Source organism: Ursus americanus, chromosome X (genome assembly GCF_024610735.1).
Source record: "Ursus americanus isolate L20-20 chromosome X, mUrsAme1.1.p, whole genome shotgun sequence".
Taxonomy (NCBI): domain Eukaryota; kingdom Metazoa; phylum Chordata; class Mammalia; order Carnivora; family Ursidae; genus Ursus; species Ursus americanus.
This window is the reverse complement of record NC_142164.1, coordinates 3,964,961-3,990,303: the sequence shown is the minus strand read 5'-3', so window position 1 is coordinate 3,990,303 and position 25,343 is coordinate 3,964,961. Positions and strand designations below refer to the sequence as shown.

Here is a 25,343-nt window from a genome sequence, read left to right as displayed (position 1 = left end):
GTACTGTTACGGACCCAATGTTTGTGTCCTCCCAGAATCCTATGCTGAAGCTCGAACCCCCCAGTGTGATGGTATTTGGAGATGGGGCTTTTGAGAGGTGATTAGATTAATTTTTTTATAATAATTTTTTTATTATATTATGTTAGTCACCATACAGTACATCCCTGGTTTTTGATGTAAAGTTCAATGATTCATTAGTTGCGTATAACACCCAGTGCACCATGCAATACGTGCCCTCCTTACTACCCATCACCAGCCTATCCCATTCCCCCACCCCCCTCCCCTCTGAAGCCCTCAGTTTGTTTCTCAGAGTCCATAGTCTCTCGTGTTAAGAGGGTGGAGTCCCAGGATGGGATTACTGGCCTTAGAGGTAAAGAAAGGGACCCAAATTTATGCTTTCTACCACGTGACGTACAGCAAGCAGGCTGCCCTCTGTAAACCAGGAAGTGGGTCTCACCGGAACCTGGCCATGCTGGCTCCTTGACCTTAGACTTTGCAGCCTCCAGAATTGTGAGAAGTAAATGTTCATTGTGGTGACTCGTTATACTGTCTGGAACTAATTAAGACAGGTATGTTGTAAAAATATCCTGCTCCAAGCACCCTTCGCCAATCCCATTCCCTTCCTTACAGACAACCCGTGTTTTCAGTCTGTTACTGTCCACCCAGTGATAGTTTAAGCCTGTTCATCAGCATGTTAGTCGTATATGCCTCCTTTGACCCTAGCGGGAGTAAGCCGTATGTGCTCTTCCATACCTTACTTTTACATTTACCACTAGATATCGCCTGATGAGTGGGCTTCTTTACCCTATTTATGACCGTGCAGTACTCTGTTGACCGTACCATGCTTTCTTCAATCCTCTATTGATAGATACTGAGATCATTTCCAGTCATTTGCTGTTACATAAACTGCAGTGGATAGCCTTGTACATACATCATTTTGTGGGTGCTCGTGTATGTTGTAGGATAATTTCTTAGAAGTAGAATTATTGCTATTAACAGATATCCCTAAAAGAAGATGTACTGGCTTTCACTCCAATATGCAGTGTGTCAGAGTGCCTGTTTCCAGACATCCGCTCCAACTCTGTTTCCTATGGCTGCTGTGACACATGACCACAAACTTGGTGGCAAAACAGGAGTCTGTCATCTTACAGCTCTGGAGATCAAAAGTCCAAAATGGGTCTCACTGGACTAACGTCAGGGGGTGTGTGGTGCTGCGTGTCCTCTGGGGGATCTAGGGGAGAGTCCGTCCCTTGCATTTTCCATCTTCTAGAGGCACCCACATTCCTTGGCTCACAGCCTCTTCCTCCATCTGCAGAGCCAAAGCGGTGGTTGAGTCCTTTGAATTACTCTGACTTTATCCCATCGTCACTCTCCTTCTCTGATTCCGATTCTTCTGCTTCCTTCCACATCTCAGGACCCTTATGATGACATTGGCACTCCTGGGAAGTCCAGGGTACTCTTCTTGTCTTAAAGTCAGGTGATTAGAAATCTTAATTCCATTGGCAACCTAATTCCTTTTTCTCACGTTTGGTAATATGACACAGGTCACAGGGAGTAGGACGTTGACATCTTTGGGTGACTGTTCTGCCAACTGCACCAATCCAGGATGCTTTCTGATTTTTTGATCTTCACTAATCTAATAGGTGAAAATGTAGCTTTATATTTTTATCTTGTATTTATCCTATTTGACTGGAATTAAATATCTTTTGGTTTGAGCTGTTTGTATTTCTATTGATTCTCTGTGGCTTCTGCCTCTATTTCCTTTGGGATTTTGGTCTTTTTCTTGTTAATTGTAGGAGTTCTTTATGTAATAGCTACACTCGTAATATGAGTTGCAAATACTTTCCCCATATGTCTTTTGACTATAGTGGCTTTTGCCATGGGAATTTTTTAAAATCTTTGTATTTATCAATTTTTTGGCGATGCGGGTCCCTAAGTTCAATAATTCATTAAGAGAATTCAGAAGACTTAACATATAGTCGTCCTCACAAGTGTGATTTATTATAGCAAAAAGTACAGAGGAAAAGCAGCAAAAGGAAAAGGTCTGTGGGATAAAGTCTGGGAGGAAACCAGACACAAACTTGCAGAGTTTTCTCCCAGTGGAGTCACACAGGAGACACCTAATTCCTATAGCAACAAGTTGAGACAACACATGGAAAATGCTACCAACCAGGGAAGCTCAGCACCCAGAGTTTTAATTGGAGGCTGGTTGTGAGGCACCCTCTGCCTAGCATGTACCCAAATCACCACCTCTCAGAAGGAAAGCAGGAGTTAAGCATAAACCACATTTATACAGTTGAGGCACCGTAAACTCCTCTTATCAGTTAGGGAGCAATGGGAACTCTCCCGAGAACCCAGGTTCCCAGAATCCAGCTGAGGGCCAACCTCACAAGCAGACCTCTCTAAGGAGAGCAGCCAGGCCTGCTAGGTTAAACTCTTGTCTGCAGAGTTTTCTTTTATAGCTTCTGGGTTTTATATCCCTGTTAGGGATGTCTTCCCTACTCAGAGTTATAGAAGAATTGTCCCTAGGATATTCCTTTAAAACTTCAGTTTCTTTTTTTAAATGTAAATATTTCATCAATTTGGAATTTATTCAGAGTTACCATGTAAGATATGGATCCAAATCTTTCTTCCACTGTTGTTGCAACACCCACCATTTGTTGACTAATCCACTCATTTGAAATACCACCTTTATCACGCACTTAGTTCTTCTTCTTCGTGTTTGAATTCTGAATGTTTCTTTCCTTGCATTAATCACTCTTCAGGTACCACTAATGTTCTTTTAACCATTGAGGCTTTATAAAATGAAAGGTCTGATAGGGCAGGCCTCTCCTCCTTCCTCCTGTTTTTCATCCCTTTCCTCCCTGTTTTTGCTCTCCAGGCAATGCCTGCCTGCCTTATGACTAGACGTGGGGAGCTGGGGCTCTTGCCCACTTGTCTGGGAGGACAGACAAATGCATACAATACAGATGCATGTGTACAGGATATCAGGGGAGCAGGAAGTAAGGGGCTTGGTGTCAAGGACATTGTCTTACAGGAGGTGAATCCTGGAAGATGAGTAGGAGTGGTAACCAGGCAGAAATGGCCATGGCCAAGTGCAGGAATGGTATGTGCAAATGTGAAGGGGCTGGACGCGGGCTGGACCCACACGTGAGTTGGTGTACATGTGGGGGTAGTGGTGAGAGATGGTGCTGGAGGGGAAGGCTGGGCCCCAAAGCTCGCAGAGCCTATTGTGCCCCACCAAGAAATTCCACTTTATACCTGAACGGGAGGGGAGCCATTCAAGGGATTGAAGCAGGAAAGCGACATTAGATTTTGATTTCAAAAAGATTGCTTGGGCTGCAACATGCGGACTGGATGGAGCAGGGCAGGAGTTTATTTCTGGGAATGTTTGTTACTCACCCAGGTGCATAATGATGAGTGCTTAAATTGGGGCAATGGAGAGGATAGGAGAGAATGGATTTAAGGAAGATCTAGAAGATCAATAGAATCTGTCAATTGTGTGAGTGTAGTTATGATGGGAGATGGCATGATAGGGAAGAACCCAGGCTGGATAAGCTGGTGGACAGTGGCACCAGTGGTCGAGATGGGGAGTATAGGAGGGGAGTTAAGAAGAGGCAGCGACTTCCATCTCAGAGCTGCAGAGCTGCAAGTGTCTGTAGGACAACCAGACATAGACCTCTATGAGGCAGGCGGCCGCATAGACCTAGAGCTCTGGCCCGGGGAGAGGTTTATTTGATGGGCCCAGATGTGATCATTGGCATTTTCATTGATGCACCCAAAATTGCCAGGAGAGACAGTTACAGTGAGAGGAGGTGTGGTACATTAACCCTGAGAAATGTCACCTTAAATGATTATGAATTTGAACAAGTAAGAAAGAAGGCACTTTTTCCAAATGGTTTCAGCTGACATTTCAAATGTACTTTTGGGGTTTTCTCCTCCTGAACAAGTGAATATGTACATTTATATATGAAAGTGATGGCAACCCAAAAATATGAAGCCACGTGGTGGAAAGAGGACTAGGAGAATTGTTTAAGCCAACGGAAGTATAAATGGTTATAATTTATGTGCTAGCTACTTTTGACCTATGAGGCTTTTGTCAAACTTTTGGATTAAATTACTTTTGGTGCAATTTCATGAAAGATGTTACTTTGAACTATAAGCTTTGCCAAGTTTCAGTACCTCCTGTGGTTCTTTCTCAAAATTTTTGGTTTTTTTCCCCCCAACTTCAATGAAAGCATTTTTCCCCCTTATCCTGAAAGGTCTTGTTTCTTAGGTGTAACCTAAAAGATGAAAATGAGGTGATTTTACATTGCCACACCCTTAAACGGTAGATGGAAGCTTTTAAAAAGGCAGGTGTCTTCAACTTCAGAAGTCAAATAGAAAAAAATGCCCACTTAAATTCCTGTTCAAACACTGCAAAATTCCATCAGGAAAGAAGGAGCGAGTGAACAGTCCCCCAGATGTTTAGTGCTAGGTATTCAGAGTTAGTTTGTTTACTTCCTAAAAAGTGTCTGCCCTTCCTGAACTTGGGTGCACGCATGGCGGCAGCATCATTGGAAAGCACCATTAAATCTACGTAGCTTATCAGTTCATTCCCCTGGATACTATGAAAATAGTTTTCTTCTGTAACTGCCTCCCTTTTGAATGATATTTAATTTTTACAAATCTGACTCTCCAACATCCAGTTCTGAGACACAACATGACAAGTTTTTGAGGGAAGAGGCTGTCCGTGAGGGGCTTCATGAAATCTAGAAACTTTAATTCATGGACAGACAGCTCTCCCACCTCAAAGAAGGAAACTGATGAGTTGCTCAACATTTCTAGAGCCTATTAAAGAGCAGTGAATGCAATCGAGGTGTTTCAAGCGAGTTGCTGTGTCTTCACATAGGTGCCATTTAAAATAATGGCTAATTAAATAAAATCTGAAACCTGTTGTCCTTTCAGATTTTTTGTAGGAAAATTTAAATGACAAGTTACATTCTTTGTCAGAGCTGTTTTTATCCCTAGTGTGAAATCAGAGATTTTCATCTCAACTTTGTCCTTTAACATTTTTCAAATGTTACATTGTGCTATTTTTAATCCTGGAAAAAATGCACGATTGCTTTTTTTTTTTTAAGCCTCCGTGCATGGTATCTCTTGACTAGTAGGAATCTGAATTGGTGAAATGCCCAAATACTAATATAGAGCCAAATAAAGGAAGACCTGCTCACTTGAAGCCAGGGTGAGCATGTAAGAGTGTCCTTTCATGGTGTTGATACCGTACTGTAGCTATGCAAGGTGCTCACACTGGGGAGGCCGAGTGAAGGGTGCATGAGACTTCCCTGTACATTTTTGTAACTTCTTGTGAATCTCTAAGTATTTCAAAATTACTTTTTTAAAAAGTGAAGCAGCCCCCCAGATGGTCGGCACACACAGAAGCCTTGGGCTCTATTCCTGAGCGTGGTCGTGTACGGCACGTGGCCCTTCAGGATCAGGGCGACCATCCCCCCATCCCCACCCCACCCCACCCCCGGAAGGTCTGGCTCCACGGGGGCTGAGGTGGGGCCCAGGCACCCACTGGCACCCCCGGAGAGCACCCCGGGCACCCGCCCCCTCCGCCCCACCCCGACCCTGAGGCAGAGCCCGGCCGAGGGACCAGAGGCCTCAGCAGGAAGAGAGCCGTGGAGGGCCTCCCGAAGCCCCCATCGGGCACAACCCCTCTGGGCTCGGAGGCTCTGCGGAGCCGGGGCTCCGGGCGGACGCACTCCTGACGCGTGGTCCCCAGGCCGTGAAGTCCAGTCACTGCCGGGACCCGGGCATGTAACCAACTCGATTATTACCCAGCTCACTTGCCCGACTCCCCGCTCCATCCTCAGAAAGGAAAGTTCTCTCCGTGGCACTTTGGTTTCCCAAAGAGAGGCTCCCAAGCGACCCAAAGAGAGTTAGGAATCACTGGAAATGTCAACCCGCTAATGAAGTCCTAAAAGACTCAAAGCCTTAAAAAATGTATTGTCTGTAAGAGAAAATAAATGACAGCTAAAAATCTCAAGGCATGTAACCTGTTAACTTTAGGTTTTAACAGCTTTCACACAGAAGATTTTTAATAGTTTTCAGACAGGAACTTAAGACTTGTCACAAGTCACCACTTGTAGGGAATTTTGTACTTTGTAATAATGAGGTACAGATGAAGGGTTTTGTTGCCTTGCTTTAATGCTTAGTAAGTTTTTTTGTAATAATCCACCTTTATGTTACCCTGTTGAGAGCTTGTATTTTAAAACTCTTGCTTCATTATCTTACCTGAATCTTTAAGAGGAAAAAAAAAAGTAAAAATTAAAATATCTGGGATATAAGTCCAGGTACATCCAACTTTAGAAAACATCCGCGTCGGTTCCAGTGGAGCCAAGTATCAACAACTTCATGGTCGCGTTGTCTTTTTCTTTAAAAACTAAGAAGTAATGCTTTTTAAAAAGTATTTTTTTCTTGGGGCACCTGGGTGGCACGGTCGATTAAGCATCCGACTCTTGGTTTCGGCTCAGGTCATGATCTCAGGGTTGTGGATCGAGCCCCGTGTTGGGCTCCGTGCTCAGTGCAGAGTCTGCTTAAGACTCTCTTTTCCTCTCCTTCTCCCCTCCCTTGCTCATTCTCTCCCTCTCCCTCTCTCTCAAGTACATAAATAAAATATTAAATATATATACATATATATTTTTCTTGTAATTGTAAGCTAATTTATTTGGATGGTTAAAATATTGGTTTAAACACCTGGTCTTTTTTACCTTAAGCTCCAATTCAGTATTAGGTATGCTCCTGTGTATTTCGTGACCAGGACTATCTGGCTGTTGGGTGATTCATAAACTTTTCTGAAATATCTGAGCTCCAAGTCCAGCTCTTAACCCGGATGCTGTTTCCATCATAGATTTCTCAGAGGCATGTTTCAGAGGTAAAGGATGCCAGTTCATGACTCATCCTGTATATCTGGATGTCACTTAGAATGTGCAGTGATGTTTCTGAATGATTTCGTGAGAAAGGCCACCTGAGATGTTGCCACCATGAGGACATTGTCCCCATTCTCCTATTAATGACAATTTTTTATATTACCGGTATTCAGAGTTCCCTTAAAGCAAACATATTAAAGAAATTATGGAGATAATTTTGTTTTGGGCTATATAACTTTCATCTTGTGATAATAATTTTGTAAACTTACACTTATCAGTAATTTTAATATAAGATACAAGAGAATATTTGGAGCAAGAAAGGAGTTGCTTTATTATTCGTGACTAAGAAATAGTTACATTAAAAATGCTGCTGGCAAGTCAAAGGACACTGATAGCATTAACACACATGACGATTTTTCTGGAGAGAAAGCTTTATCTGGACTTTGAGTTAGTAATTTTATTCTTTGTTTTTCAAAGTCCACCGTATTCACTTGAGCTCCATGGGAAAGGTGCAGATAACTAAAAACAAAGAAACAAAACGAATGAAAACAAAAACAAAATGTGGAGGTGAGGAACTAATTTCAAGAAAGCAGCTTATAGGTCTTCTAAAGGGAATGACAGGCCTATGTCTGAGACCACCTGCCATCTACACGTATGTCAGCAGCCTAGTGTCCAGCAGAATTGAGTATTTACCTGTGCCAGCTACTGGTCAGTATAATAGCCAGGACTCAGATGTCACCAAGAGATGCTTTGACATGTGCTACAGACTCTGTTTAGGGGTAAAGAAGTACACCGTACATTTTAGTGTTGTTTCCATCAACAGTTCCCCCTGTCTTTGAGTTAAACCTCAGTTAACAGAAATCATTTGTCTCCCCCAGGAATGTACAGGAATAATTAAGTATTGCTGTGGATTCCATGTCAGTCCAAAGCCTCAACAAATTGCTTAGCTAGATCAGTATCATGTGGTCAGTGTGCTACCCGCTGTAGAATACACAGCATTTGGGCCTACCGCTGCCCGAACTGAGACCTGCTGAGGGTGCCCTGTGCTTTAGAAAGTTCAAGAAGGCAGTCCGGGGAGCAGTCTCTTGATCAGTTTTTACCTTAAACCTCTTGCTTTTTGAGTACATAAAACTGATGCTGTCAAGCAAGGCTTTTCTGGAAATGGTCTGTAGTATAGGGGAGGGGAGCTGGCATGCACAGTCGGAGGACAACAATAGAGGAAAACGGGGGATGGGGAAGATACCTAAAGGAAAAAGTGCCCAAACCTGGTGCTTCCAGGGAACGTGGGTGTACAGGGGCTGTATAGGCTTGACATTTTCACTGGGGCAACAAGTATGTATTCTGCCTACTATGGACCAGATACCGTTCCAGTTATGGGGGATACAGGATGTGACCAAAGCAGGTGTCTGTCTTTATGGAGCCCATTTTCTAGGGGAGGGAACAGTAGGAGTCCAATAGTAAACAAACAAGTAAACATATAATCTGTCAGATGGTCATAAGTAATAGGGGGAAATAAAATGGAAAGGAGAATGGGGGTGCTGTTCTGGGGTGGGGAGCATGTAGTTTTTCTGTAGGGTGTCAGAATAAGTCTCACTGATTAAGGTTCCATTTGGGCAGAGATGTGAAAGAAGTAAAGGGGAAAGCCATGAAGAAAAAGGATTCCAGACAGCTGGACGGCAGGTGGAAAGGCCCCTGATGTTGGTATGTTCTTGGTGCTTTGGGGAAACAGCACTGGAGGCCAGTGTGGCTGGAGTGGAGTGAGCAGTGGGAGAGCAGAGGCCTGGTAGGGGCTATGGCTAGAGGGTGGACAGCTGCATGTAGGCCACGGACAGACTTCCTCTTTGACTCCATGTGAGATGGAAAGCTACAGGAGGATTTGGGCCAGGGGAATGAGTTGAGCTGACTTAGGTTGTGACACTTAGAGGTAAAGAGGACAGTAGGGGAGGGGCACCTGGGTGGCTCAGCCGTTAAGTGTCTGCCTTTGGCTCAGGTCATGGTCCCAGGGTCCTGGGATCGAGTCCCGCATCGGGCTCCCTGCTCGGCGGGAAGCCTCCTTCTCCCTCTCACACTCCCCTTGCTTGTGTTCCCTCTCTCGCTGTCTCTGTCTGTGAAACAAATAAAATCTTTTTTTTTTAAAGAGGAAAGTAGGGGACCAGTTGGGAGGTTATAATAATGTTGCAAGTGGGAGATGGTTGAGCCTTAGACCAGGGTGGTGACAGTGAGTTGATGAGGATAACACCAAGGTTTTGGGCTCGTCTAGAAGGATGAAGCTGCCGTCTACAAAAATGGGGAGGCTGTGGGGAGCAGGGTGGGAGGCGTTCAAGGGTTTGGCTTTGGATGTGTTAACTTCGGAGTCCTCCAGATGCTTCTGGAGGCAGGCTGGAGTTGTGGATCAGTCACTTGGACAGCCAAGTGTGCAGATCCAAGTCGGGGCTGGAGAGCCCTAGATACTTAGGAGTCACTAGAGTACAGATGGTATTTGAAGCTGTGAAATTCATCAGTATCACCTCCAGAGTGAGCACAGAGAGAGAAGAAAGGTCTGGGTCCTGTCATTTCACAGAGATAAGGGCATTGATTCAGAATTCACAGAGAACAGTTAATTAAGAGTTTTCCTGATGTCCTGTCCCTTTTTAAATAGATAAACATGTCATTGTTCCCCTTTGAGACAGTCGTCTGTTTAATAGTTATTCCTGAATTTCCTTTTTTTTTTTAAAGTGGCTTTTACCTGATCAGTTGCTAATACTGTTCAAAATGGATAGGTGTGTTTTGGTCTGGAAATCTAATGTTCGTGGAACATCATTTAAAGAAGAACAAATTAAAAGAAATGTTTGTAACCGTAGAAAATTGAGGTCTCAGAAGTAATGATTACTTAAGCTAGAAGGTAGCAATAAGTCTAGTCTGCTTTTTCCACTCTTACTCCTTTTTGAAAGTCTCTCTTCGGTTTGTGATTTTGTGGTAGACAAACCTGGTGGGTGAAAACGTGGAGCACGTAGTATTAGTAGACTATTAGTTCTGTCACGCGGAGCTTTAAATTCTTTTTTTCCCTTTTGCCTTTTCTAGCCCATATTTGCATTTCTAAATGAAGAAAAGTTTAACGTGGATGGGTGGATGGTTTATAATCCAGTCGAAGAATACAGAAGGCAGGTAAGTCATGCGATGAATTGCAAACATGCCAGGTGACAATATTTTGTTGGTCATGCTCTTAGAGCATCAGTGAAATCCTTCCTAAGTCTCACTTAAATGGCAGTTATAGCTTATTTTATCTATTACTCTGTAATTTATGAGCTCATTCCATAGCCATATGATATGTTGTTCATGAAACGAATCAAATATTTGGAGTCTAGAAGAGTTAAACTTCTGTACCATACTATTTAGGAGTTCATGTCACTATATATTCATGTGTCTGGGAGCTTAACTCTCACTGACAGCTAGATTCAGGTTATATTTATTTTGGCTTGCAGATTGAAATGAATTAGAACGGTTTCCATGTAATGATGACTTTTCCAAGAAAGCTTTGATGAATGTATATCAGCATTGCTTGTACTGCTCTCTTCTGTAAACTTCACCCACGTGCACGTTTATGTGCTGTAATGAAGGCAAGAGGCTTGGTACAGTGTTGCTGTTCAGGAACAAAGGTCTCTTGTGGCATTTTGTGAAGAAAAGCCTGTGCGTTTTATGTACAAGAGCCACAATCAGACCTCTGGTTTAACCAAATCTGTAGGCCAGCTAGGAGTTATGTGATGGAGTTTTTCATAGTTCTCATCCTACACAGCTCTTAAAATAATTGGGAACTTTTGTCGAGTGATCTTTGAGAATCAGATCAAGCCCGATTGCCTTATATGAAAAGGCAGTGAATGTAAAGTAAAATCTTAGAACCCTAGACTTGAGAAGAACCTTCTAGCCACCACCTCCACTACCAAGCACCCACACTGATTTTTTTTTTTGTCTTGACCAGTGGTGTGCATATTTGTAAGCAGATTTGATGCTCAGGAGTGTGGGTGCAGGAGTTTAAATCACATGTATGAGGTAGTATGTCCTATGCTTCTGGAAGTTAGCTTTAGACTGTGGAGTTTTCAAAGGCTATATATACCTCTCATTTTAATGGCCTCTGTTCTGGGTCAGTTATGGAGGCAGAAGAAAGAGCATTAAAACATTTTGCATGTTTTGGAGACCTCTGTAACGTTATGTATTTAAATACCTGTACCTTAGTTTTGGAGTGTTACTGACAATATTAAGACTTATTTTTTAGATCGGTGTTTCTAGCTTGAAACAAGACAGTTCCTGTTTAATATTGCATGCATATATGAACTGTTGAAAGGTATCTTGTTCTAGACTGCCGTTATATTTCATCTTTTCTTCTTATAACTTTCTCATGGGACTTATAACTCTAATTGGATTCAGCATCAGACTCACCTGTTTGGTCCGTGGTCTATAGGACCAGGCCTAAGGAAAAGGTACAATGTCTGTCCCCAAAGCAAGCACCCACATAGCTCACCTTTGTGTGTGTATTTGTGTATTTGTGAGTATGGGGAGAGAATATTCCACCACCTCTGAATCTTGTCCATACTAGATATGGTTTGTGGGTAGATGACAGGATGGGAGGTGTACTCCATGTCTCCCTGTCACATAGCAGTGTGCTTAGAATGCAGATGACTGTATTTCTCATACAACCTATAGAGCGATCGCCAATCCCAAACCACTTGATTGAAAAAAACTTTTAGGAGGTGGCGAAATGAACCTCCCCAGAGGGGTTTTTCTCTATTTCCCCTCTGTGACTTTCTTCATAAACTTAACCTCTTTCTACTTTGGAGCAGACTGAAGCATTCACTCTGTTTTGAGTAGGGAGAGGAAGTTGCCCGATCTCTTTTCTACCCTCAGTTAGACACAGGGTGAAATTACATGATGAACTTTTCTTTGGGGTGGGGGTGGGGCACACAGGTGGGGGATGAACTTGGGTTTATCTTTATTGTACATGTAGTAAGAAATAATTTGACGTGAAATAAAGGAAGCTCTCAAATTCAAGAGAATTTGTATTCACCAATGATATTTTAAAATTATGGGAACCTCCAGTGTTTTGTCTTGTGTTCTTATGTTGTCTGGATTACGGATTTGGCTCCCTTTAGTATAAATTGGTAGACCGCCACTACCCTGTGGTCAAAGAGGCATGTGCAGATTCTGCTAGAAAGAAGAAAGGAGACCCAAGGCCAAATCCAGAGATGATGTCGTGCAATACTGACTTGGACTTCCTTTTCTCCTGCAGGGCTTGCCCAATCACCACTGGAGAATAACTTTTATCAATAAGTGCTATGAACTCTGTGACACTTACCCTGCTCTCTTGGTGGTTCCATATCGTGCTTCAGATGACGATCTCAGGAGAGTTGCAACTTTTAGATCCAGAAATCGAATTCCAGTGAGTACTACAGTTAATGTTTTCCTCATAGATTGCCTTTTATCCCATAAAATAGTAGTCAAGTCAGAGAAACACTCTTGGAATTTCAATCCACCATGTAATTTTTAATCCACCATGTCGTCTGCATGCAAAGTACTATGCCAACTGGGAAAAGAAGTAAGACAGCACCCGTCTTCCAGAGCTCACAGTCAAGGTCAGAAAATGAGCGTAAACTAATTCTCATACGAGAGAGGGTCTAAGTAATGCATATGTCAACCAAGTGCTCGCTGGAAGGAAAGAAGGCAAGACAGGGGTTTTATGGTTTTTACCTTTGTAGTACCATACCTGACATGTGACAGGCCCTCCGTGAGCGTCGGCTGAATCATACTGGAAACGACACGCTGCCTATCTTCTGTTATAGAGCACATGAGTGCCGGCTTTAGTTGGTCTAGCTCATCCTCATGATATTCGCAAGCTGCCTGAATACAGTTGGCAAACTGGAGCCAAGTGCAGATTATTCCAGACACTGTAGTTACGGTATCATTGGACCTAGTTCACAAAGTTCTGTTTGGCTCTTAAATATTTATGTATGAGTCATACCGTCTACTTTGTGTGCATAAATTTTATTGACTAAAAATTTAGAGAATTTTTTCCCCTCTTAATTTTCAGGGCATGTCATAATAAGTACATTGTTTTGTTTTGGTTTTTCTAAATAACAGATTTTGGAAAAACAGGATTGAAGAAATTAAGATTTAATGTCACCTTGCCTTTAACTCCAAGTCTAGACATTTTTTGTCCTTAAAAGGACATTTGTGTGAAACTTTTGTATAATGTCAACATAATAGGAATCACAACTTTTAAAATTCTCTCGCTTCTCTAATTGTGTCTGTTCATATGTTAATGATCTATATCGTACTTGAACATATGTTCTTTAGCTCATTTTGCTAGAATACAGTGCCAACGAGGCTAGAGTTACAAGTGTACTTACTCCTCTTCTGCTCCGTTGTGACATACTTTTCTGTGCCATAGCCACAGACTCCACCCCTGCCTTGGCCAGCTGTCTCGAGCACAGGAGAACTAGGCTAGGGTAGTGTGATCGATTGTGTTTACGCCTTCGCTCAGTTGAACATCTACCATGTCAAGCGTGTGTGTGTGAGTGTGTGTATGTGAATTTCTTGGGATTTGGGGCAGGAGAGGAGATGAAACAACTGTGCCCAGTCCATTGTGCTCAGCTGCCATTTGGACCTACTAGTCTCCACTATCCTGAGTGGACGAGAGTCTGCCATAGAGCCAATAGAATGCTTAACTTCTTACTTATTTAGCCATTTTATTGATCCTTCTTTCTTCATAATGGCCCCCAATCTGCCTTTATTTTTCCTAATAAAATGAAGGCTAAGCTCTCCATCATGTCTGTATCTTTATAGATTACCATGCTTAAGAATATTTAATAGTAGATAATGTTCTCTTTCTGATATACCTTCTAACCACCTGACTCTTGACTATACCCCAGAAAATGTATTTGCTTTTAATGTGAAATCATTAATATTTGATATTCAGTTCTTTTTTAAAAGCCCATATAAAAATACAAAAAGAATTGATGCAAAAGCACTCTCGTTATTGTGTGCATAAATAGGACATGAACAATTATAAGATATCATTGAATAACGAAATGATCCACATGCATCAGTGTTCCCAGTAACGCATACATGTGTTCTCATATACATTCCTGTGTTCTCAGACAGGTTTGTCTTAAAGTTATAGAAGTCCTTAACATGTAAGTAATACATAGTTATTTTAGACATTTTACAAAATGCTGGTAAGCAAAAAGGAGTCTGCCACCTAGTGAGAACCACAGGTAACATTTTGGTCTATGTCCTTCCAGACTTCCTTCTATGCAAACATATTTTTATTTGAAAAAAATGAAATTATTCTGTAATTTGTGCCTCAGTACGCTTTCTCTGCATAGTATCCTCTTGGAAAGAACTTTACACGCTGGGGAGTGTGCGCACCATTGTGTATCATATCCGTTTTCTGTTGTGAGACATCTGGGTTCCTTTTAATCTTTCACTGTTATAAACAGTGCTGCAATCAACATCTTTTGGCGGCTAAATATGTGCATATGTCCTTAACTGTCTATGGCTTCTAGAAACTAACCTTAATTGGAACAACCTAATATAGTACCATATACTTTGAAAGCATTCATGGTAGTTGGTATTGTGGAGTGACCATTCTTTATACCTGTGAGCCAAACAGCAACATCCTTTTAAAGAAGGTGGTCGAGATCCCAAAAGAAAAAGAAAGGAAGAAGCAAAACAGCTTACAAGAGTAGCATTTCTTAATGGCGTGGTGATTCCAGCCTTAAATCTCCCAGGCAGAGAAAAGAGGGGTGCAGGGAGGGAGGGCACTGGTAGTGGCACACGGCAGTTTCTTGCCTAGGACCTGATTTAAATTTAAAGTTGGTGCAGGTGTTTATCAAATAATGAGCCTCTTGTATGTGTAGAAGTCTGCTCTTTTAAAAGTGATCTTATATCAAATCAACATGTTGTACAGCTTAAACTTACACAGTGTTGTAGATCATTTATATCTCAATGAACCTGAGAAATTAAAAATATATACATACGTGCATTAAAAGGGATCTCCAGTCTCTTATCTGTCTTGAAGCAAGGGCCATAGGAGGCAGGTGGGGCTGGTGTCACCTCCACGTTGTTGGTTAGAAAATGGAGGTCCAGGAGAGCCAGTGCTTGTCCCAGGGCTTCCCAGGTCTGAGCCTTTGGATTCTTAGGGGCCACGGTGTTGTTTTATGTGTCTCTGGCATGGCGCAAAGACTCAGTGAATGAGTATTGATTCACGCCATCGTATAATCTTTTCTCACTAACCTGTTGTCACTATTATGCACATAAGTTTTTATGAACATCAGTGCTTATCATTTATCATCATGGAGGGGGTGACTTCAGAGATGACAGTGCATTTGGCCTTGTACTAAGTGAGCTTCTTCGGTTCTTGTATCTGCTTTTCACAGTTTTCCATATCTGACTTCACAGGCCACCTGGCCTGTCCCTGGAATGTACTTTACATGTGTTCTTCGATCACCCTCCCAGCGGGGCCATGGAGTCATATTCCCCCCCATTTGATGAAGGAGGAGAGGGGAGGGACAGAGGCTGTGAGCTCCGTGCCCAGATTACAGCCACGGCAGAGATGTTCCTCCCCCAGAGCCCACACTATTGCCCACCACGCTCACCTCCTGGCTCCCCCTTTTTTTTTTTTAACAGCTTTGAGAGCTAATTTGCCTACCAAACAATTCACCCACTTAAAGTGGATAGTTCTACAGTTTTTATTGTATTACAGGTGTTGTTTCTCCTGCACCGTGAGCTTGGAAACCAGGTAGCCCCCGTGCTAGGCTTGTGTGCAAAGCGCAGCTCTCCAAGCTTCATTGTGGGAACTCTGGCAGCTCTGCAGTCATCCTGAGAGCTTTTTTTTCCCCTTGCTTCCCTTGGGTTTTTCTCCCCACTGTGTGATATTCTAGAATTAAGACTGTTGGGGAGATGATCTTTAGAAGTGAGTTGGTATAGAAACACATTGTAACAGCGGTGATTTCTTTTACGTCTCACTTCTTGCTAAAGCTCGTTTCTGTCTGAGAAATCCGGGGCAGGCTACAGAACTGAAGTAGTATCAGAAGCTTTTTATTTCCTTTAAGTGATAGAGCTTTTTTTTTTTTAGGTAAGCATTTAACCTCTACGAGATGTGGTCCTAATTAAAAAAAGACTAGTAAAACAATTGGTTATTCTAGTTGTCTCTGAATAGTCATCATTAAATGTGTGTTGCTAGGCACACACCGTGAAATCACAGGTGAGCAAGTATTCCATTTTAGCCAAATCAGACTCACTTCATCATGAGTGTTAGTGCTTTATTTTTTTTATATTTCTAATGGTCTTGAGATTTGTTTTTTTCTCGATAGCTTAAAGTTTCTGAACTCATCATAGGTGCTGTCATGGATTCATCCAGAAAATAAGACGGTCATCGTGCGTTGCAGTCAGCCCCTTGTTGGTATGAGTGGTAAACGGAATAAAGATGATGAGAAGTATCTCGATGTTATCAGGGAGACCAACAGACAAATTTCTAAACTCACAATCTATGATGCAAGACCCAATGTAAATGCAGTGGCCAACAAGGTGAGTATATTTAGTGACACTTGTCTTGACACTTGGCTTGTCTTATGTGTGGCGTGCCATGCTTCACGTAAATGTTTTTGCATGGTGTGTCAACACACGGGCTTACATTAATAGTTCAACTTAGTTGAAGTGGGAAAAAACTTGTTTGCTGAGGTAGGAAGTCGTTTTAATCACAAAATTGGTCTTGAAAGTAATGAGAATAACCTTTAGGTGAATTAGGTGAGTATAGAACTGTAATGAACTTCAATTTTGGCGGAAGCTGGAGTCTCTTTGCAGCCCTTTAAGCTATTCTTGAACCCTCTTGATGTACACAGTGCTGAAGCATCTACGAGGAGTACGTTGTGCGGCGCCAGAATTGTTAAAATCCTCAATCTGTAGCTTTATCCAGATGGTCTCTTCACTCTCCTTATGAGTGGGTCTTCTAATTTATAGAAGATAATTCAATAAGTGAGTAGATCTCTGTACATGGATTTTAGAGTCACGCGCACACCATGTTATTGTTTTCAAAGAAAATCCGTCTCCGTTGTCTTCCTGGCCTTCTTAAGCAGAGTATGCCGAGTGCCCCCAAGTGGATCGGGGTCATCACTGTGAACATCGGTGACTGGATAGCGTTGCTTTCAGAAGCTTCCATGGTATAAGGTCGTTTGCCTGTACACTGGACAGCCCCGGATTATTATGCTTTTTACATTCGACTTCTCCTTTTTGTTTCGTTTCTTGCTCTCCCATTACTGCCAGCTGCCACTTGCAAGTGCTCGCAGTGGGCCTGCCCTGAGGTGCTCACCACTGTTCAGCCTTTCAGATTTCCTGTTTCTCATCAGCTGTAGGCTTCAATTTCATCATCGTGAATACTTTGCTTATCCCGAGGTCACTTTTCTGGCATCTTCAATTATTCATAGCACAAGACAAGAACCTGAAAGCCCAACAAGTCCTCAAGTAGCACAGAGAGATGCAGCAGCTTCCTAAATGGAAGAGTGTGTAAAAACGGCGTCGTTTCCGGCTCTGCTCACAATTATTTGCACACGGATCATGCGTCTTACACATTCACATCTGTGGAGTCCGCTCTGCTCCCCGTGTGCTCTTGGGCCAGCTCTCTGTCATTGCAGTTGATTTTTGTTTCAGTAATGGAGATGATTTGAAATTATACGTAAAACAATCAGGAAGTGTTGTCGATGAGTAAATTAGGAAGTAGAAGTAAAGCATTTAGGAAATTAAGTCTAAAGATGAATATCTTCTTGCATTATTTGTAATGTTAGATATTTCTGTTCCATCCCTCATATATATATTTTAGAGTTGAAAACGTGTATAAAACGCAATATTTGCATGTATATATTTAGCCTGAAATAGATAAGATGTAACATTAAAATGAGGTATTTAGAAAGATTATTTTAAAATACGAAAATGTATAAAATGATTACCTTCATCATATAACTTTAAAGCTTATTGTGAGAGCAGTAGAATCTTTTTTTTTCCCTCCAGCTTCCCAGCCATAGATTTATTGAATGCCTTTTTAACACTCAGGAAATATGCCTGTGTTACTAGTGCTCTTAGGAATGAAGGGAAGGAAAAAATTAAGGGAAAAAACCTAGGCTTTAAAGATCTCTGCAGCATTCTTTAAAAACCAAGCTCCCGTTCCCTCCTCCCTCAGCTGTCTCTCCCCTAGTCATCTATATCCATAGCAACAGGCCCTTGAACCTTTATGTCGTTGTACTAGATAATCAGGGTTGTTCCTTTTTGTTGAAGAGAAGGAAACTGAAAAGACTTCAAAACTAAGCAGAGATGGAGAATTTGAACTTTTGGGAACTTAATCTGTGCTTGGCTAATTGATTTTTACCCTTCTGACTTGTGTTCTCTTTAGACTTGATCGTTCCTCCCTTGCGGATATTTAGAAATTTACACCCCCCCCCAGGTAATAAGCAACATTACACCATTGTAGAGTAAACAGACAAAACCCAGGCATAGATAAGCCCTAGCACCAGGCGACTTCAATTTTGCAGCAGTCCACTGTTATGAGTTAAAGTGGAGCTGCATTAATGTCTGTCTTTGCTTTGGCAAGGAGCAATAAGTATGTTTTGCTTTTTATTTTTCTGCATACTATCTTCAATTATTTACGAAAGAAACTCCAGCATTGAGAATGTCTTTGAAAATCACTGTAACTATTTAAAACCCACACCGGGTAAAGAAGCAGGTCATCCATGGGAGGGTGACTTGTCATTGCATCGGAGGCTTTCAGCTCTGGCAAAACTTAGGCTTGCTATTTGCTCCCAGGCCTTGTGCCTGGAGTTTATGGAAGTGACTGCCAGGTGGACAAGAACACCTCTGTCGGCCTCTGATCAGAGCCACCAGGTGTTTATACCCTGAGGCACGGATAACCAAGAAGAGGAAAATAGGGCTCATCTGTTTATTCATTAGCTAATAACTTTTTACAAAACAGCAAGGTTGAATGTGTATTGTCTACTTAATGCTGTTTGTGACAAGCTTTAAAAATATATTTTTAAATAAAACCTATTTTCTTACCTGGAGTCTGTGAAGACCAAGACCTTTGGCTTGTACATAGGTCTTTAGGTTTGAAATTCAGGTGGTTACGTTACTTCTATCTCGCAGGAAACCTGTGTGACTAACCCTGGAAAAAAACCATAGGATGCATTGGCCCTTCTGTTCTGAGTTACAGGTTAGGTATTCTTTCTATTATAATAAATAAGAAAAGAGGCAAAATGTAGCAACAGCACATTTGTCCAATGTCTTCCCCTTCCATTTCAGCTTGGAGAAGTTGCTTTCTTGGCAAGTCTCTGAATTACTTAACTTTTTCTTAAAGGGCCAGAGGCCACATGTTCCATGGCATTTTAAAACATGAAGCAGAATGCCACCAGGTTCCTTCCATTCCATTTCTTTTGCTTTACATGGAAAATGGGTATCTTCACCCTGCCGGGAAGGGGAACTAATGCCTACCCTGGCAAGTTGCTCCTCGCCTTGTTAGATGATGACCAGCTTGTCTCCGCTTGAAACCTTTTGCTCTTTGAGGGCCTTCTCGGCACAGTGCAGCTCTTCATCCCTGGTGTTTGCATGGCATACAGGTGGTCATGGTACACTAGAAAAGGTCTGGGCCTTGAACTCAGGCACTTGGACTTCTGATGACTGTGTGACTTCGGGGAAAGTTAAATAGCATCTCTCCTAATTGACAAAATGGGGATAGGAATACCTATCTGGTGGCATTGCCGTAAAAATTAGATAAAATGATGTAAAGCAAGACATCACGGGGGCTCGCTAAGTGGCAGCTGGTGTTAGTATGACTCCTTTTAATCCTGTTTAGCCTACCCAGTGCTATCTCCTGTTCTGTAGGAGGGAACACTGAGGCTCAGAGAGGTTGAGTGCCTTGCCTCAAATCACAGAGCAAAGAGGGGCTGAAGCTGAGCGCTGTTAGAGTCAGTGCCGCTCCCCCCGCCCCTGCTGCCGAAGAGTGCTGCTACAAAATCGATAGAGGAAAAGGACCCTTGAGAACCGCTCTTGCCTTTCCAGACCCAGAAGAAGAGCTAGTAATTATGGAACATTTTCAAGTGATTTTTTTCTTGCAAATACAGATCCCCAGGAAATTACCAGCCGGCTGGTTTCTTTCGAGCTCAGAGTGACTGATGTTTTCGAAGCTCAGTGTTGGATGGGAAGTCAGGTCACGTCAATCAATGCATCCAAGCTGGAAGGTTTTAGGTTGAGGACCAATAACTTGAAATATTTGTGTGAGTTACTGATGAAATAGAAAACCCAACTGACTGTTTGTATGTCTTGCTGTTTCTCAGGCAACAGGAGGAGGATATGAAAGTGATGACGCATATCATAACGCCGAACTTTTCTTCTTAGACATCCATAACATTCATGTTATGCGGGAATCTTTAAAAAAAGTCAAAGACATTGTTTATCCTAATGTGGAAGAATCTCACTGGTTGTCCAGTTTGGAGTCTACTCATTGGTTAGAACATATCAAGGCAAGTATATTTTGAAAAAAAGATGTACGCATCTAAACAAGGAAGTCCTTTTTTAGTGGAACAGGAATCTTTTTTCATTCCTTCAATTTTAAAATTGAGCAGTGAGAGATGCGATATTTGTCGTATAGAGTTCTACATTTGACAGTTTTGTACCTCTTCATAATAGCTTCCCCTAGGTTAAAGATTTCACAGCATCACTCCAGAGCAGTTTGAGAGTTTGTAGAGATGTCAGTTTCCATCTTGTCAGTAGTAAGTAAGTTCGGTCTTTCATGCGGGTTTGTTTAGAAACAGCCAATTTATTATCCACTGTTACTGGGTATGACCCTCAAGGACCTAGGGACAGATTGTTTATATTGAAACTAATCTCAAATTGACTTACTTTCAAGAATGAACTTTGTGCTTCGATTATGTTCAATCCTTCATCTTGATGTTCAGTCCTTCATCTTGATAAAAGCATCAAAAACCTCCAGTCTTTAAAGTACTTGAAGCTATCTGAGGGAAGTAACACCTTTAGAAAGTACCGTTTTGTTGTGTAAACAAACAAAAAGCCTACTTTAAATAAGTGGAATAATAATATAAAGTGTTTTCTAGTCAAATTTTACTTTTAAATTTGATAGGAATCATATTTTTATTTGGCCTGTCTAACTTTCATTTTTTTCTTAATTTGTCACTCTCAAAAATGAATGGCAAAACCAATTAATTGTAACAGCTAAGGTAATGTGGGGTCCTGGATGGGATCCTGGATTAGAAAAAGGACACTGGGTAAAAACTAAGGAGACCTGAATAAAGTATGGACTCTATTAAAAATAAGTTAGTAAGTTTATTAATAATTTAATAACATGTCAGTATTGGTTCACAGGTTGTGGCAAATTCACCATATACCATCATGGAGTGTCTGTGATAGGAGAAACTGGGTCAAGTATATGCAGACTTTCTCTAGTACCTTTATAACTTTTCTCTAAATCTAAAACTACCCTAAAATAAAATGTTTATTTTTAGAAAGTATCGCACTCTTATAAGGCAAAGCATCGTGCTAGACCCTATGAATGGAAAAAGGTATGAGACGTACTTCCTGCCTTTAAGGAGGTTCGTACGGTTGAAGAGGTGACATGCACGTGTGACGAGAAAGCTAATGCTCCACGGTGCAGTGTGTGAAGTGCCAGCAAGACTTCATGGCAAGGGCAGTGGGAGGAACAGGGCCTTTGGGACTTGGTGGGGCTTGAAAGCAGAAGGCATGAGGAGACCCATTCTAGAGAATGAAGCAGTCTGGACAAAAGCCCAGGAACATGCCTGGGTGAGGCCTACTTGGGAAGCGTAGACTCCTACTCTGAGCTAGATAGGAGAGAGACTGGTCAGAAGTAGGTCTTCTTCAATGGCTCAGATATCTGAGGAAATTAGTCAAGGCCATCTGCGTGAGATGCAGTATGGAAGTTAGGACCTACAGAATATGGAAAATGCTATAAAAGGCCCCTGTAAATTTTTATAGGTTTGTCCAAAGAGAGGTAGATACAAAAGAAATGAAGGAAACTGTCAGTGTTCTCTGAGGAGGCCAGGTGTAACTGGGGAGCCCAGATGGATACGTTAACGACCTCTGACTCAGGGCTTCTCGGGCATAAGTCACATCGTGGTAGAAGACGGGAGTGGAGATATGGGTAGCCTTGAGCTGGACCTTGAAAATCGGGTGGGAATTGGAGGTGGGGGGCACATTTGGGCTGTGCTCCTTCTGGAAGCTCTAGGGGAGAATCTGTTCCTTGCCTTTTCCAGCTTCAGGTGGCTGCTAGCATTCCTGGGCTATGGCCACATCGCTTCAGTCTCTGCTTCTGTGATCCCATTGCCTTCTGTCTTTGAAGTCTCCCTCTGCTCCTTCTTACCAGAATACATGGGATGTAATTTAGGGCCCACTTGCGTAATCCAGGATAACACCTCCAACCCAAAGTCATTATCTTGATACTACCTGCAAAGTCTGTTACCATACAAGGCAGTATTCACAGATTTACAAGGGCTAGGACCTGAACATCTTTGGTTGACCCGTTATTCAGCCTCGCACACTCTTTTGCAGCCCCAGGACTGCTGATAGACACATGGCATGGCCACCACTAATCTGCATTCAGGCGAAATGGTCCCACCACTCTGTGCAAAACAGGGCAAGCTTTGCAAGCGAGGAGACCACCACTGCCTTGGCATATGTCCCGTATCCTCATTCTAGTCCATCAGCGGAGCCCCAACAGGGTAGAATGTCTCTGTGGTTTCTGGAGCTTACGTTTTCTTTCTGTCCTTTTCAGCACTCTGCCCTATAGCCCTTCCTGTTTGAAAGGGACCTGTTATTTTGTTTTTCTTAGAAGGCGGCTAGCCGGCAGCCAGCATTCGTTGAACCCATGCCCCGTGTCATCACTTTATGGGGATTCTTTCTTTTAGGCCAAGACAAGCTGTGGTGGGGATACCTTTTCTCCCCTTGCTTCAAAGAGAAAGGAACCACGGTTCTGTGACTGGCTCAGTGTGTGACATGTCAAAAGTGGTGGTAGGAGGTTTCAAACCCAGGCCTCAGGCCCTTGAGCCAGCGTGCCACATACTGCTCCCCCCGCCGCCAGTCACAAGTCCATCTGATTATTTAACAGTTTCCTGTGATGATTTTGAAAATCTGATTTCATTTCATTAGATAACTAGCAGCATTCCTGTCGAGAAGCAATGGTGGGATTCATACTTTATTGGAAAACATCTAGTATTTTGAAAGATAACAGGCTGAGACTGCAACCCTTTTTCGTGATAAGGGAAGTGTCTGGAGTGAAGTCGCCCTCTGTGCGACCAGCAGCTCGGCTTCCTGAAGTTGAATCCGTGTGATCTGCTGCGTTACCGTTGCTGCTCAACAGCCCTTTCTTCAGAAGTGCCTCAAATTAAAATTGTAAACAGAGTTTGAGGAGATACTTAAAATGCTTAAGGAGCGGAAGCTGCTCTAGTCAGTTTAAAAGCAACGACTTCTGTACGAATAATTGTAGTGGCGTCAGGCCCCCTCACCTGTCCTTCTCGGCACTACTTTGTCCACTTATCTGCAGTTACTGTTTATGTCAAAATAACGAAAGTACGTATCTTCAGAGGCGCCTGGCTGGCTCAGTCGGTGGAGTGTGTGACTCTTGATAGTGGGGTCATGAGTTCAAGCCCCACATTGGGCGTAGAGCTTACTTACAAAAAATAAGTAAATCAAGTTTCAAAACCTAACCAAAAGTACGTGTCTTTAAACTTCTCTATACCAGATCTTTCACTTAGTCTGACTTTGCCTCCAGTCCGTGAAAACAAGCATAATACGTGACTGTTGCAGAGCTGTTGGGTTTTGGGGAGCTCCAGAAATGGCTTCACGTACGTGAATGGCCGATGAGCACATGAAGAGATGGAGTCCTCATACACTGACAGTGGCAATGTGAAATGGTCCAACTACTTTTGGAAACAACTGAGCAGTTTCCTAAAAAGTTTAATAAACATACATTTACTGAATGATCCAACCATTTCACTCTTTGGTATTTACCCAAGAGAAATGAAAACTTAAGTCCCTACAAATCTTTGTGTGCAAAAGTTCACAGCAGCGTCATTCATGGTAACCAAATGCTAGAAATAACCAGTGTCGATCAGCGAAGGGGTGGATAATTAAATGGGACCTGTCCATACCATGGAATACGTCTTGGCTGTAAAAAGGAAGGACGTACCGATGCAGGCTACAACGTGCGTGCACCTTACAAGCGTGATGCTAAGTGAAAGAAGACCACCTATCAAATGATACCATTTAGAGGGCATTTCTGGAAAATGCAGAACTGTGGAGACAGAAAACAAATCAGTGGCTGCTGGGGCCTGAGGGTGGGAGCCGGGGTTGACCTCAGATGGCACACGAGACTTTTCGTGGGTGATGGAAGCGCTCTGCAGCTGGCTTGTGATGATGCCTGTGCGGCTGTATGTGTTTATGCAGTCTTATCAAACTGCACACTCCTGCTGGGTAAAGTCTCTGCGTCATAAGGGATAACTCCATAAATACCTAAATCATCCAAAAAGGACATCCTAGCAATAACTCTTTGTATACATACATTTAGTAGTATTTCTAAGTCTCAAAGGTTTACTAGAAGGCCATCAATTTATCTTGACCTGAGTATTCTATTTACGAGCCATAGAAGAGTTCATATTTTGTCAATTTAAAGGCTAGAATGCTAAGTGAAATAAGTCAAGCAGAGAAAGACAATTATCATATGGTTTCACTCATTTACGGAACATAAGAAGTAGGAAGATCGGTAGGAGAAGAAAGGGAAGAATGAAGGGGGGGTAATCAGAAGGGGGAATGAAGCATGAGAGACTATGGACTCTGGGAAACAAACTGAGGGCTTCAGAGGGGAGGGGGGTGGGGGATTGGGATAGGCCGGTGATGGGTAGTAAGGAGGGCACGTATTGCATGGTGCACTGGGTGTTATACGCAAGTAACGAATCATGGAACTTTACATCAGAAACCAGGGATGTACTGTATGGTGACTAACATAATATAATAAAAAATATTATAAAAAAAAGAGTTGTCTTAAACTTAGAGTGAGTCTGGATATATGAATTTGCCTGTTCATACTGAAATGACTGTATCTCACCAGTGAGGTGGATTTTATCTCACTCGTAAAATTCAAAGAGCCACTTCACAATTCCCAGTATGTGAACATCTTTACTATGTTCAATGGCAAAAGGAGATTACAGTAACAAAATATTGGACTGTCATAACTGATAAATAATAAAGTGCTTGTAAAATATGTATTGATATGCCTATTATATGGAATGTACTCAATAAAGAGTAGTTGGTAAAAAAAATAATAAAGGCTAGAAGGTGATTTCCATTATATCAGGCCTTTAAGATCTAGACTGGATCTTTTGGGCCAGTGAT

At 42.3% G+C, this 25,343-nt stretch overlaps 1 protein-coding gene across 3 annotated transcripts in view; it reads left to right on the top strand.

The window, feature by feature from the left end:
- MTM1 (myotubularin 1) overlaps positions 1-25,343 on the top strand; it is a 94,722-nt gene that overhangs the window by 54,417 nt on the left and 14,962 nt on the right. For all 3 annotated transcript variants that reach the window (XM_087859905.1, XM_045805103.2, XM_045805102.2), the window contains 4 exons: positions 9,975-10,058; positions 12,175-12,324; positions 16,284-16,472; positions 20,261-20,446. In XM_087859905.1, the coding sequence (XP_087716031.1) occupies positions 9,975-10,058; positions 12,175-12,324; positions 16,284-16,472; positions 20,261-20,446 (609 nt within the window). The remainder of the gene's footprint in view (positions 1-9,974; positions 10,059-12,174; positions 12,325-16,283; positions 16,473-20,260; positions 20,447-25,343) is intronic.